The 13185-nt window shown below is 37.5% G+C and overlaps 1 protein-coding gene across 1 annotated transcript in view; it reads right to left on the bottom strand.

Annotated features, from left to right (window-relative positions):
- Nucleotides 1–524: 524 nt before the first annotated feature.
- The window catches only part of LOC135694991 (pikachurin), a 33843-nt gene continuing 21182 nt past the window's right edge, over nucleotides 525–13185 (bottom strand). Inside the window, exons 12-15 of the mRNA XM_065213905.2 lie at nucleotides 8134–8198; nucleotides 7272–7355; nucleotides 6800–6903; nucleotides 525–6284 (exon numbers count right to left, since the gene is read on the bottom strand). Coding sequence (XP_065069977.2) covers nucleotides 6139–6284; nucleotides 6800–6903; nucleotides 7272–7355; nucleotides 8134–8198 — 399 coding nt within the window. The 3' untranslated portion in view covers nucleotides 525–6138. The remainder of the gene's footprint in view (nucleotides 6285–6799; nucleotides 6904–7271; nucleotides 7356–8133; nucleotides 8199–13185) is intronic.

Raw genomic sequence — 13185 nt, 5'->3', positions numbered from 1 at the left:
ATGAAGTGGTTTTAATCGTGAGCACTTTTGGAAGTAATGGAATATGGTAAAAATCAAGTTGGCGAAAAAACACAAAAGAGTGACAAGAACAGCAACAGCCCAATTAGTGCTTTAAATGATTGTCGAAGAAGTAAAAAAAAGCGGCTGTAATACTTTCATCATTGATGAACCATCTGACTTTTGTCAGATTGTGTCATTTTTGCACTGAATGGTGTCCGAAAGTAAGTTGCGAATGGAGGACTGTTCTCCGCTGAGCATCTATGTATGTCCACTGCCTTGGCCATTAGTTGAATCTTTCAGAAAGTGAATCGAAATGGGTCTTGTTCAAGGTCTCTACAATTTCATTGAAGCCAACACCAAAAGACAAAGCAAAACGCACTTAGCTTGCCAGAGAGGAAAGGCAGTGGAAAGGACACCTATTTTCTTTGCAAGGATAAAGACCCCACAACCCATCTAGAAAGCCAAGCTCTGTTCAATTGTTTCTACAATAAAATGGATAAAGTTTTGGAAGAAATCTATGCGCGATTTAGTGATAGTGACTATCGCATTAATTTTATGTGCTTTGGCGTAACGGAGGCTCCTCGGGCCCTAAGCAAAATACTGCTATTCACGGACAGTAAGAAGATCAAATTAAATGGTGTAGGAATTGTCAAACAAAACAGAAAAAGATAAAAATGAGAATTATTTTGTCGTTAGCTAGGGAGAACTGAGCTCTAGAGCTTTGGTTGAGGAACTTTAAAAGTGTTCAAAAATTATTTGAGCTTGAGCAAAGCTTGAAAATTCTGGACTTAAAAGCACCTTGGTCCCCTTTTGGTCGGGGGCCCTTGGATGTTTTCAACAACTGTGTCACGAAACACTAGCGTGCCTTGAGGTATTGCCTAGTGTGCCTTGGGAAATTCTCCAATTTCACTAAATTGATCTAAAAAATTGAAAAACATAATAACTATCCGCAAATAATGTGCCGTGGATAGACAAGGTTGAAAAGCGCTGAATCAAGGTGCCCTATACTGTGTTACGCCACTGGCCCGTGATTAGGGAATGCAAGCGTGAATGCTAACGCTTCGACAGAAATCATCCTAAAGGTTTGCTTCTTCTACCAAATAGATTTTGATTTTCTGACCTTCTAGAAATGGAACACAAACTGTTCAATAATCACAAGAATAGGCAGGTAAGCAAAAAGGAGTGTGAATTGCTGAAAATGATGCGAATCGATAATCGATAAATTTGGTCGCTGTCGTGGAAGAGATTCGCTCACACGAAGAGATTAAACTACGAATTGGTGTAAAACTTATTAATACCATTCTCGATGTCAACAACAAAAAATAAACACTTGGACAGTTCCTTTCGGTAACTGATCTCAATATGCCTTTCAAAGCAGTTCTGTTGATTCAATGCTGCCAGGATTGGGGTGCGCGTGCATTTTTAATAAAAAATCGCAAGGGGTCTTGAGTGGCGCCTTGCACCTCTGCTGAGCGAGTAGACAGCTCTGCTAGAATTACAGCACAAAATATCTGCTTTGTCATTCTCTTGTCTTGCATAGTTCCTCAACATACTGGCGTGTAGTAGAGTTACCATAGCAATATATTATCGCGTTTATCGAGACACTTAGAAATGGTAGAATCATCGACGATAAGTGCACTACATCTAAAATCAGTCTAGAATTTTCATTAGAAGAAATCTTGTAGCAAGCTGATATGATAGAGATAACATTGTAAGGAGCGTAAGTAACAAGGATTGCGAATAGCATGGTTTTGATTAGCTTCGAAGTGCTTCGAATCTTGTTGTTCTGTTCTTCTTCCTTGCTTTGCTTGCGTGAATGCCTGCGCAGGATTTCAGGTTGAATGTCTATCTTGTTTATTATCATCGAGTAAAGCACCAAAGCAACAACAATAACCAAAATGTTTGAAATGTTTAGGGTAATTACAAGTGGAAAACGATACGGAAAAAACACGGAAAACACTGCCATGCTTAGAGAGAAGGCTGCCCCAGCTGCAACGAGCACTTTCATTCGAAAGTCATTCATGTACATGTTGTATCGATTCAGTTTGGTAACACGTAGATACCGATCAAAAGCCACGCCCAACAGCATGCTGAACGAGAAATATCCAAGCACAAGAATGTTGAATTGAATCGTCAACCTAAAGCTACAGCTTCGAGACCATGGAACATCAAAGAAGATCATAGCAAGGCCAGGAAAAGCAACAATGCTAGAACCAATATTCGAAATGTTCATAATGACAATGAATTTGCTTGTTACGGTCTTTGTCTGCCGTGTTTTGAAAAAGACGTAGATAGCCGCTGCGCTGATAACAAAATCCATTACTGCAACTATTATCATGATGACAGCAAACGCAAGCTGGTATGATCCAGCACCTTCTATCGGGATCAATAACGAGCAAAATTCCATCACAGTGTCCTCGAAAATTTTTCTTAGGGAGATATTCTCAATACTTGCTCTTACTGCAACGTTTGGAGTTACTCTCTTAGATGTTGCGTGAAAGCATGCAAATTTGTGATGTTTCCCTTGGTTTCTTCTTCTGTTTTGATGTTGCTTTTCCTACATTTCCCCAAAAACACTTTGTTTAGCTCATTGACGTGTTGAAGATTTTAACTTACGATAGGTTTAGTTCAGTCGTGATTTATAGCCAAGAAACTCAAATTCTGCCCATTATATTATACAAAAGACGCAAAAGATTTTGAGTTTTAATTGATAACGGAAGGAAATGCAATGGCAGCTGCGTCCTTATTTGTTATTGTAGGCTAAATTAATCACAAACGCAAGTTATACAGCTTGAAATGCAAGGCTATAACAGACAGGGGGTTAGGAGAAATTCGAAGACGTTATAAAGTCCAAAAGTATATGCAATTGTAAGGTAGGCTTTTCATATCTGCAACGTCTTCTACACGCATTACATTAATAATGTTTCCTCGTACATCAAAGGGCGTGGTTTCACAAGTTCTCCTTGGGGCATGCCGAGAGATCTAATTTTCTACTTAAAGCAAAAGCATCCACTACTTTCTCAGAATGTGATCTCTAATCTTAGGTAAAAAGGCAGATAGTTTCTGCATTAATTGAATAGAGAAGAAATATATGGTTTTAAATTGACCAAAGCCCAACCGTAGCCTTTTTTCTGCTTGTTGCTATTGTTTTTGGGGAAATGCCCCATTTTTCTATTGTACTGCACGCCTGCTTTCACTACCTATATTTTTGTGCCGGAGTTGATTCAAAGTCTGCTTAAAGCAATAATCAAATTTGAGAGCTTTGATCAAGAAAAATCAATCAAAAATAGAAAGATAAACAATGATATTTCAGTGATAAAGTTTGCTAGAAACAGATAGATACACCATAGAATATTCTTTTGGTGCATATAGAGTAGTCTTATTTCCGATATGAAAGAAGGGCTAGATTGAGATAATGTAAATTACTAAGGGTCTGTATATGTATTAATACCACCCAGCAGCTATTTTCTTTATGCAAAATACCACCTCATAGTAGATTCTTTAAAACACGAAAAAATCACCTCATTACATCTGCTTCGTAGATCTGAAAAAAAATATTTGACTCGGATATGAGGTTTGCTGCAAAAGCTGGTGCTTATTTGGCTTAAAGACAATTCTCCTGGTATAGCATCTTCAAAACAAAGGTTAAATCTTGTAGTGCATAAATACATTGTATTGTATAACTAATATTAGCAAAATAATTGACTTCTCTGCCTTTGGCTGACTGTGTATGGGCTGTTATTACACAGCGTTGTTTGAGTTTGTAATACAAGATTGCTTGTATAATCTACGCTTTTTGCTTTCGTTTTATATAATTTAGACAAGTCTCTAAGCAAGGCCGCTTCGGGTAATTGTTCATGTGATGTTCATATAAAAACATCATTATATGTTGCCTATCCAGCTTTGATTTAAGAAACTCCCGAAGACGGGTGTTTGGGTGCGCTAACAAAAGAGTGAGACATCTGTCTCTTCCTATTCAGTAGTTTGCTAAATTGAAAAGGAACCACAATGAAAGAACATAGCGTGGCAATTATTGGGAGGTTGATAATTTCAGTTACAATTAAAAACTTGTATTCACCCTTTTTTCAAGCAATAAAGATGAATTTTATTAGTTTCCAAACTTTAGAAGAAATTTATATTGAAAATGTTGGGCTTGTTCTTTTTCTTTAAGGCTGTACAATCGCCGCATTTCTATAAATTTTTTGCGACATAAGTTATTGCTTCGTAACTTCTGCCTCGTAACTTATTGCGTCGTAACCCTTTTAAGGTGACACACTATGACTTCTGAAGCGTCAAGTGTGGTCGAGTTAAGAAAAGAAGTCCTTAGGAAGAAATATAACATCGTTTTGATTGAGTTTGTTATTGCAAATGTCTCAAAAATTATTAACAAAAATACTTTGGGGTTTATTCTGTACAACTACACTAATCGTATAAATAAACTCTTGCTACTCAATATACACGGAGGATGCAGCAACTGAGCGGATGAAACCACTCTTATCTTGTTAGCTGCTAACGCAAAAATAAATCTAGAAACCTAGGCAAATAAAACGGTCCTGATATTACTAAGCAGATCTACAATGGAATAGCATTACTCTCCAATATTCCAACACAAGATTAAACGATGCAAGGATACAACTTCGTTCCCATGTTACTTGTTCTGCTTTGAACTTTTCTTACTTTACTTCCATACAATAAGAAGTGCCAACCAGATCTTGGCTCGGGATCTCAAGAGCCCCCTTGGCTGTTTGATGTTTAGCACTTGCGATTCTATACCAAAAAGAACTGTTCCATAAAATGCTTTAATTCACTGTTTAAAGTGAAATGTATAATTCGCTCTAGGAGATGATATGAACAGGGCCACAGGGAGGTGGAAAAGAGGGCAATTGTCTTTATACCAATTCTCACCAAGAGCCAGTATAAATGTAGCTACATCAGATATAACCAAAATCAATATTTCTGTGCATGAAACAGTAAACAGTAAACAAACAGTGTACTAGTCAGGGTTTCATTCGTTTTTAATTTGACAACAGCACTCTTGAAAACCGAAGCGAAAAAACCGAGACTCGCCTCGTTTGCAAGCCGAATGGAAAGGGCCTCCAGTCACCGCGGAGCGTTGAGAAAAGTGGGGGGTCTAAAAAAAGTGGGGGGCTAAAACCGTTTAAAAAGAGGCTCTTCTGGTAGTTTGATACTCAATATTTGGCATTTTTGCAAAAAGTGGGGGGGGGGGGCTAAAGCCCTGCTCCGCGGTGCCTGGCCTCTGTGACGACTTTACAGCATCAAAGGATTCTTTGTTGTTCTTGCATGCCCAAGATACGGATACTTTACTACTATTCTTTTATCTTTTACATGTGCAAGGTCATTCCTATAGGTGGCAAAAAAATCATTTACTGATAGAAATATAATTCTATGTAATCTTTCTTTGCAAATCTAGCTATGACAATCCGATAGTTTTCTTTAAAGCAATATGTTATGGAAGCTTTTTGACATACACACATAGTATATACCAGAGGTGCGCTATCGCCATGAAGCAACATACAAAATTTAGCTTTTCTATGCTATTCGTTAAACCGAAGGAGATGAAGCACAATGTCGTACAGCAAGTGCAGCAGATTAGGGACACCGCCTTTAAAAGGGAATTGATTTCTAAATCTGTTAGAAGAAAAGCTGGTTGTTTAGGATGAAAATGTCCCTTCGCTTCTTCAAATGGCAGCGGCACAAAATTATCAGTAATCAAAAAAGCAGAATTACTAACAGCTTCTTTCATCCTCATCCTCTGAACTACAGGCAAATTCTTTTATTGCCCTTTTGTATGTATTTAATTTTAATATATATTTATATACAAGTGTTAAATATCATTCATCATCGATACATTTATCTCATAATTTGTGAATTTTCACTTTCTCATCATCTGAAACTCTCGTCATCTGATATTTTAACTCTCATACTATTCTCTGTGAGAGACACAAAAACTAAAGAACTGAAACTTTATTAGGCAGTTGATGATTGGCTACGATTATTGAAGCCGTTAGTGAATCAAGGACCGGCGTGTTCGCTCTGTAAGCTTCTGTTTAGTGTCGTTCGCTATTTCCGATCAATAATCATTTGGCAATATGACTGATCTTCTTTTTCGAAAGAACCTCACGTGCACTGCGCAACATGATGCCCACTTGCTGCGTCCTTAATCAAATCCACTAAGTGATCACCAAATTTCAAGTTGCGTATGCACCCGTCCAGGCCGTGAAGGTGGCGCGAGCCGGTTGTAGTGAAAATATCATCTGCACCTCCTTTCAAGGTTGAGAGAGAAAAGGCGGATTAGCTTTTGACTAGCATTTACAAATGAAGTCTTTACAAAAAAAGCAAACATTATCCACTATTGGGTATATATTTTTTATCTTGCTCTTTCTGAACCTTATTCTGACGTTTTATACCCTGAGAGGTGTCAGATGAAAGATCTTGTAGTACGTTAAATATTGGTATTTTTCAAAGCCATTTTTAAATAGGCTATCAAGTTTATTGAGCTCGATAAAAACCATATAAGCATGAATAACACACGTGAAAGCATTTACAAACGTCCTAGGTGGGTGAATGCTACTATACCTCGGTGAAATGTTCTTAAAAAGCAAAATACTCTTTCTTTAACAAATATGCTTTGGAAGAATTTTCTTTTTCAAACCAACAATTATGGTGCATATGGGCAACAATAATGAGGACTATTGGGTTTGGATTTGGAAAAGATTAGTCTGGATCAGTAAACTATTTGTACAACTATACAAATCGAACAAACTCAATGATTACTCACCAACGTACAAATCCCCATCCGTATTTAGCATAATGTAATTTCCTTCAGCCTTCGCATTGCCAACTAATGTTTCATCAATTCTCATTTCACCATTTCCACTCTCTCTACAATAGTGCATATTTGAAAAGAAAAAAGCCCTTGTAAACTTTTTTGGAAAATCATAGATATGTACAGATACAGTTCTTACTGTCTTTGATAAATTAAGCCAAAGCACAAAGCCTTTTCTTCCCAGTGATTGCAATAATAGAAAGCCACACTTCATAAGAGTCATCGATGAACTGGTACAAATCACGAAGTATGAACAAAAATTAGTATGTTGTCAGCAAATAAGGATTTTCACAATAACCGCTACGTTTTGTTATCAGCAAGAATAGCAGAACCAAATGAGATTGTGAAAATTAATTTGTTCTTCTCTAAAAGACTGATAATTTTATAAACAAATGATGATAAATGTTGTTAGGTGAATACATACCTCAGTAGCAAAACACGATGCCACTGTCCATCGTCAAATCGTCTGCCTGACTTCAGAGTAACGTCACCACCTCCAAGGTTGTACCTATCAAAAAAATCTGTCGTTCCATAATGTGTTCAGTGAGCATAAATTATTCTGTTATCAAAAGTATTAGGCAAATCATAAATTAATCATAAGCATCATAAACGGCTTTCATCATGAACAGCATTTCAGATCTTAGGATTAGAATCCTATTGATACAACATAGTATTTGGTGTTACCCTTCACTTTTTAGCATCTGCTATTAGAATTTGTTTTCCCTGCTTTAGGCTAGACCTATATTCGCACAATTGAAGTTGTTTCACCTTAGGACTCCACTGGTAACATTCTAATAGGCAAGTGTGACTGATTGGTCAACCTTTACAGTCATGTGCTCGTGTTTCTGATTGGCCTATTTCGATCCACAACTTGGTATATATATTCCTTAGCGTAGAGTTTTCGATCTATGTTCTGACGTTTTAAACTCTGAAGAGTGTCAGACGAAAAGCTTTAGTTTACTAAATGTTTGCTTTTTTCAAAGCCATTTACAAATGAAGTTGTATTTGACGTTGAATTTAGGGGACGTGCAGCGCCTTTACCATGTTGCTTTGGGCTAGACCCACGCCCTTGCTCTTTGTTTGCGTCGGAAGATAAAGACAAGACAGATAATCTAACAGCTGTATCAACTTGAAGTTTCTCAGCATCTTATCACTGATCTGTCGAGACTGTAATACAGTATCATGCCCTAGTCTACTGATATTGTTAGGGGTCTTTTAGACATTCAGGAATGAATGAGATTTGATATAGAGCATATACAGCATGAGCGTAAAAATCTATCACAAACCTGCAAACGAGGTATCCTTCAATAAGAGACAGCGAAATGTAATCACCTTTCAGCATACCAAATTTCTAAAGAGAAAACATATGTTTATCACAAACTTGTCAAACCTTTCCATCATCATAACCCAACATCGTTTACACTGAGAAAACATCGCTTACACTGAGAAAACATCGCTTACACGGATAAAGCTATGTTTGTGAAACCATTTACAACCTTTTATTCACTGAAGCGTTTCTGCAGATACGAAACTTCTTCATATAAGTTCAACTGTGTAGCAGTAATCACTGGAAAATTCTTAAAGCTCATCTCATTATGAATTCATCTTGCTTATTCGTTAATATTTAGTTAGCTTAGAACATAATTTACCTCAGGAGATTCTCGCAAAAACCAACACTGTAATCCAGCTAACATTGATAAACAACATCTTGGCCCGTGTCTAGGTCCAAATAGGTCCAATTATCGAAACCAGGACACCATCAACCGTAACCTTAACAGTTTTAGCCTCTCAACACTTTTTTGGGTAGAACTGCAGTGATTCTGTGAGATCATATTAATCAAAGACGCATGCCTGGGGAACACCCATGTGTCAAGAAATTTGTAATGGAGCTGAAAGCCACCTGCTCCCTACTAAAATTTATCTGCTCCGACAATCAGATCTTTACAGTTGCTTCAACTGACATTACCATCTGAGAATTACTACATCAGCGGCTAAGCCTCAATGTATTCTAAGCATGATACATAACAGAAAGAAAGCCAGAAACATTTTCTTATGTTGGTAATGTTACTCAATACAAAGGATATTAACACAATAATGTTGTCATTTCAATATCTTTTCGGTAATCTTCATTTCTGTAACAATTTGTTGTTCACAAGTTTAATTACATTTGAGTCTATGCCTTAGAAGGACATGTCAAATGCCAATAGATACAACAATGCTAGAGCTGCTTAAAGTGATCGACAACAAGTCGACTGAAAGTAAATAATTTTAAAACAAAAAATGAACCCCATTGAGTGAACCCCATATATGTCTGTGATGTAATGTTACTTATCTGTTGCCAAAGTTCGCCACGAAACACACAAATTTTTACAACGCAACTATTTACAAAAAATCCTTCTTTTCGATTCAATATCCACTTTTGCTGCCACGGTCCAAATCTATTTTTCTAACTTTTACCACAAGGTCTTTGCTGTTGTTCAAGATGAAGTTTTATTAAGTCGAATGTGTTGAATCTTCAGTTGAGTATAATTTTCGGTCGAGCCTGATCGTCTGTTAAGTTGGAACTTCTGTTTAAACTGAAATTCTGTTCAGTTGGATCACCGCTTATTTGGTCCTTGGGCAGGTCTTTACTTGGCAGCAAAGATAAAACGTCGGTACAAGGTGTTTTACAAGCATCTGCTATTTCGCCTGTGATGTTCAACATCAATAGTGAATGCAAAACACCTTGTTGCATAAAAGTCACTGTTTCGATTTTGTTTTGCTAGGCTCGGGTACAGCACCACTGATGCAAGGGTCCTTTGGGGAGGCGGGTATTGTGCAAAAAATCCTAAAGCCGTATGGTCTCTAAGATGTGAGAATGCCACAAGTAGGTTCCCTTGTAATGGCTCACTCGTAAATTTACGACCGTTGCGTCTAATGACCGTGATTAGCTAAGTAGGTCGATGCAAGCTTTGTACTTGCTTAGGCAACAAATCAGTTTTCATTTGGCGATAGGACGCTGCCTGGGTTTGTCCCAATCGCATCCATATCAATATCTGTCAATTGCTGCTGCCTGCACAAACGATCTTTCACGTATTTACGCGTCACTGAGTTGCCGTAACAGTAAATTATTGCGTTGATCCCGGCATTTGAAAATATGAAGATATACGACAGAAGCTCTAACATGTTGAGAAGAATGCCTGGGTTAACGTTCACATAGAACCGATAATACGTCCATATGACTGAAACAACGTTATACGGTGCGTAAAGAACAAGCAGTGTCCCTAGCAGTATTCGGACCGTTTTGGTGCTTCTGAGCAATTTCTTTTGTTTGATATCCTGGCCGTTGATATCACTTGGATGCTGGTTGAAATTTCCTGAATGAACACGCAATCGTTTGGCAACTAACGTGTATACAATGAACACTAACGAAAGGCTTGAAAGGTTCGACGCATTCAAGACGATTTTAAGATAAAACGACGAAGCAAAAACAGTCGAAACGATGGATATTGAAATGGAGAGAAAGCAACCTGCAGCCAGAACGACTTTCATTCTGGAATGGTTCATGTATACGTTGTATCGATTGAGTTTGGTTACGCGGATGTATCGATCAATAGCAACGCCCATTAGCAAACAAAAAGATAAGTAAGCGAACAGTAATGTTGTGAACTGAGTTACGAGCTCGAACTTGCAGTTACGACGCCCTTCGGTTGTGATCAAATAAACTGCAGCGATGCAGGGATATCCGATAACACCAGTACATATATCCGAAACGTTCATCAAGAGGATCAGTCTGTTAGTGATTGACTTTGTCTGCTTTGTTTTCAACAGAACATGGATCAGAGTTGCATTTGCAGTGACGGTAAAAATTGCCAGTATTACCATGATAATAGCAAAAGCTAATTGGTATGTCCTTGGGATTGGCAGCGGAAAGAGTGAGGCGCAGGAATCCATTGTTTAGTCTTGCGATGTTGTCCATTAAATAGATACCAAGAAACGTAAGACCATTTGAAATATTGAACGATTTGACGATTTACATCCACGACGAAAGAACGAACGATTTCAATACACGCATGAAATTACTGGTGCCAAGATTAGTAAGAGTTGTTGTTGTTATGCTTGTCACAAGTGTCTTAAAATATTCGTGGAGCAAGCTTTTAAAGCCGCGAGTTCAAATGACGTATGTTTTGGGCAATGTATGATCATGTATGTAGTCGATTCATTCAGCGTAGGATTGTTATCTAATCAAATTTTTCTGCATCATATTGTGTGAATTTGCCCTGGCACTATTTCCGTCAAATCTCAGCGCATAGAACTTCATCAACCATGCCGATTTCTGCTGTAATGACCTTGCGAGATCAGTGTTGATTCACAGCTACGAAGGCAATTCATTTTACTAGCTTTTCTGGGCAAAACCTCTGGCCTTCCAACCATTAATATTTACAAAGACATTGCCTTATCTAATAAAGATTTCCAATATTAAGCATTTATAAGCAGCTGTCTTCCAAGTTAGGTCAAACGGGGTGATTCGTTTTCCTTGTCACGTCCAATGGGCGTTAATCTAGTAGAGCTAATTCCCGAAACACTTTCATTTTCAGCTTCTGCTTGCACCAGTGCTAGGAGCTGATTGATTTTCAGAAAAATGCAGCTGTGTTGGTATTATTAAGGCAGAAAGTGGATCAATATTTACCTATGAAATCAATTATAACATTGCAATCCATGCAAACTGCTGTAACTTGACAAGATGTTGGTTAGTTAGATAAGTTCTTATCTTTGCCTCTTCAGTCAAAAATTTGCTTGATTCCCGATTGCAAATGCAGAATATCTCAAATGCAACTCCGGTGACCTACTGCAAAACACACTACTTAATATTGATATTTGTCAATTAAGAAACCTCCCAAACCACTTTTTCAAGCCACTACCCTTAAAGCTAATCTCTTGATTTGAAATGCCTTGCTATCGGACACAAATCTTGGCTGGCCACCACCTGCTTATGGGATGATGTTATCAGAATGTTTCCAAAGTTTTGTGAAGAAATCCCCTGTCTTTCGGGTTGATTAAGAGATCAAGCATCAACCCAAAACCAAAATCAGGCTTCTCGATGGGCACTTTGAGGCTCAATTTGAGGCCAAGCATTGGCCCTAGATTTTAAACCAGCTTAAATACAGAACCACAAAACTAGCGAGAGTTTACAAATCACAATCTGTCAGCAGCTGGCGCTAGGAAATTGTGCTTAATTTGAGAGAAAGAGGATCCAAAAATTGCTTCTAGCATCGTGATAGAGGAGAATGACTTTCCCTTTGCAGTATTTCATCTGAAACCCGCATTAGATAAACCAAGCGCATTTAGCAATGAAAATATCAAACAAAGAAAAACTCGTGGGATAAATTCAAGGAAGAGTTTTTCGTGGGTTGATCTCAAAGATTCACAAAAACTAGAGTCACTTTGCTGCTATCTAGCATCCTAAGCTAACACACCAATTCCTCATGAATCTTTATTCAAAATTGTTTGGTAGGGGTCGGCGCGGCCCATACCCCCCAAAATTGTTCAACGTTCAACGTAAGAAGACGAAAGTGACTACATGTTGACCCCGTTACAACAACGCTTCTTGACACATCAATTGTTTTTAATCGAGGAAAGTTGTTAGAAACAGCATTGATGACTTTCGAAAAGAAATGTTTCACAATGAAAGATTACGATGATCAGCAATTTTGAAAATTTCTACTTATTGTTCAAGCTCAATTTGTACAAGATCTTCGAGCCTTTCTGGTGACGTAGCAGTTTTTTATTGACGAGTATAATTACAATTTTGCACCTGACACCCTACCTGTATTTTCTCATCAGATATAGTAAAATTAGAAAATAAGAATTTTACTGCACCTCCAGAAGCCTGTTCTTTAGTAATTTGATTGTCACGCACATGGCCTTAACCCTACTTTGGTTTTTCGAATGATCAGCGGTCTACACCAATGCAAAATATCATCAAGGGCTTATGAGTTGAGGAAATCACTGAACTTTTCTTTATCTTTATCTTATCTTTATTGATAACTGTTTATCTACTTAATCTTTTCAACTTTTGAATCTTAATTATTCCATCCTGAATATGCGCTGAACATAGTTATCTAAATCTTGTTGGCGATCAACAATTTTTCGCAGCTGGTCAAATTATTATTAAATTTGAATATTCTGTTATATTAATTGATTTGAATAACATACTTAAAATATTTAAAGATTTCATTAAAAACTGAATGACCTTCTTCAGGCACACTAGCGTGCTAAAAATGGTTCCGTATTTCGTGTAACTTTGAGTAAATTCTGCAGATGACATAATAGAATACTTATTATCACAAGAATAGGAG

Source organism: Rhopilema esculentum, chromosome 8, assembly GCF_057945365.1.
Source record: "Rhopilema esculentum isolate cy_ngs chromosome 8, ASM5794536v1, whole genome shotgun sequence".
Taxonomy (NCBI): domain Eukaryota; kingdom Metazoa; phylum Cnidaria; class Scyphozoa; order Rhizostomeae; family Rhizostomatidae; genus Rhopilema; species Rhopilema esculentum.
This window is presented reverse-complemented; position numbering and strand designations above follow the sequence as displayed.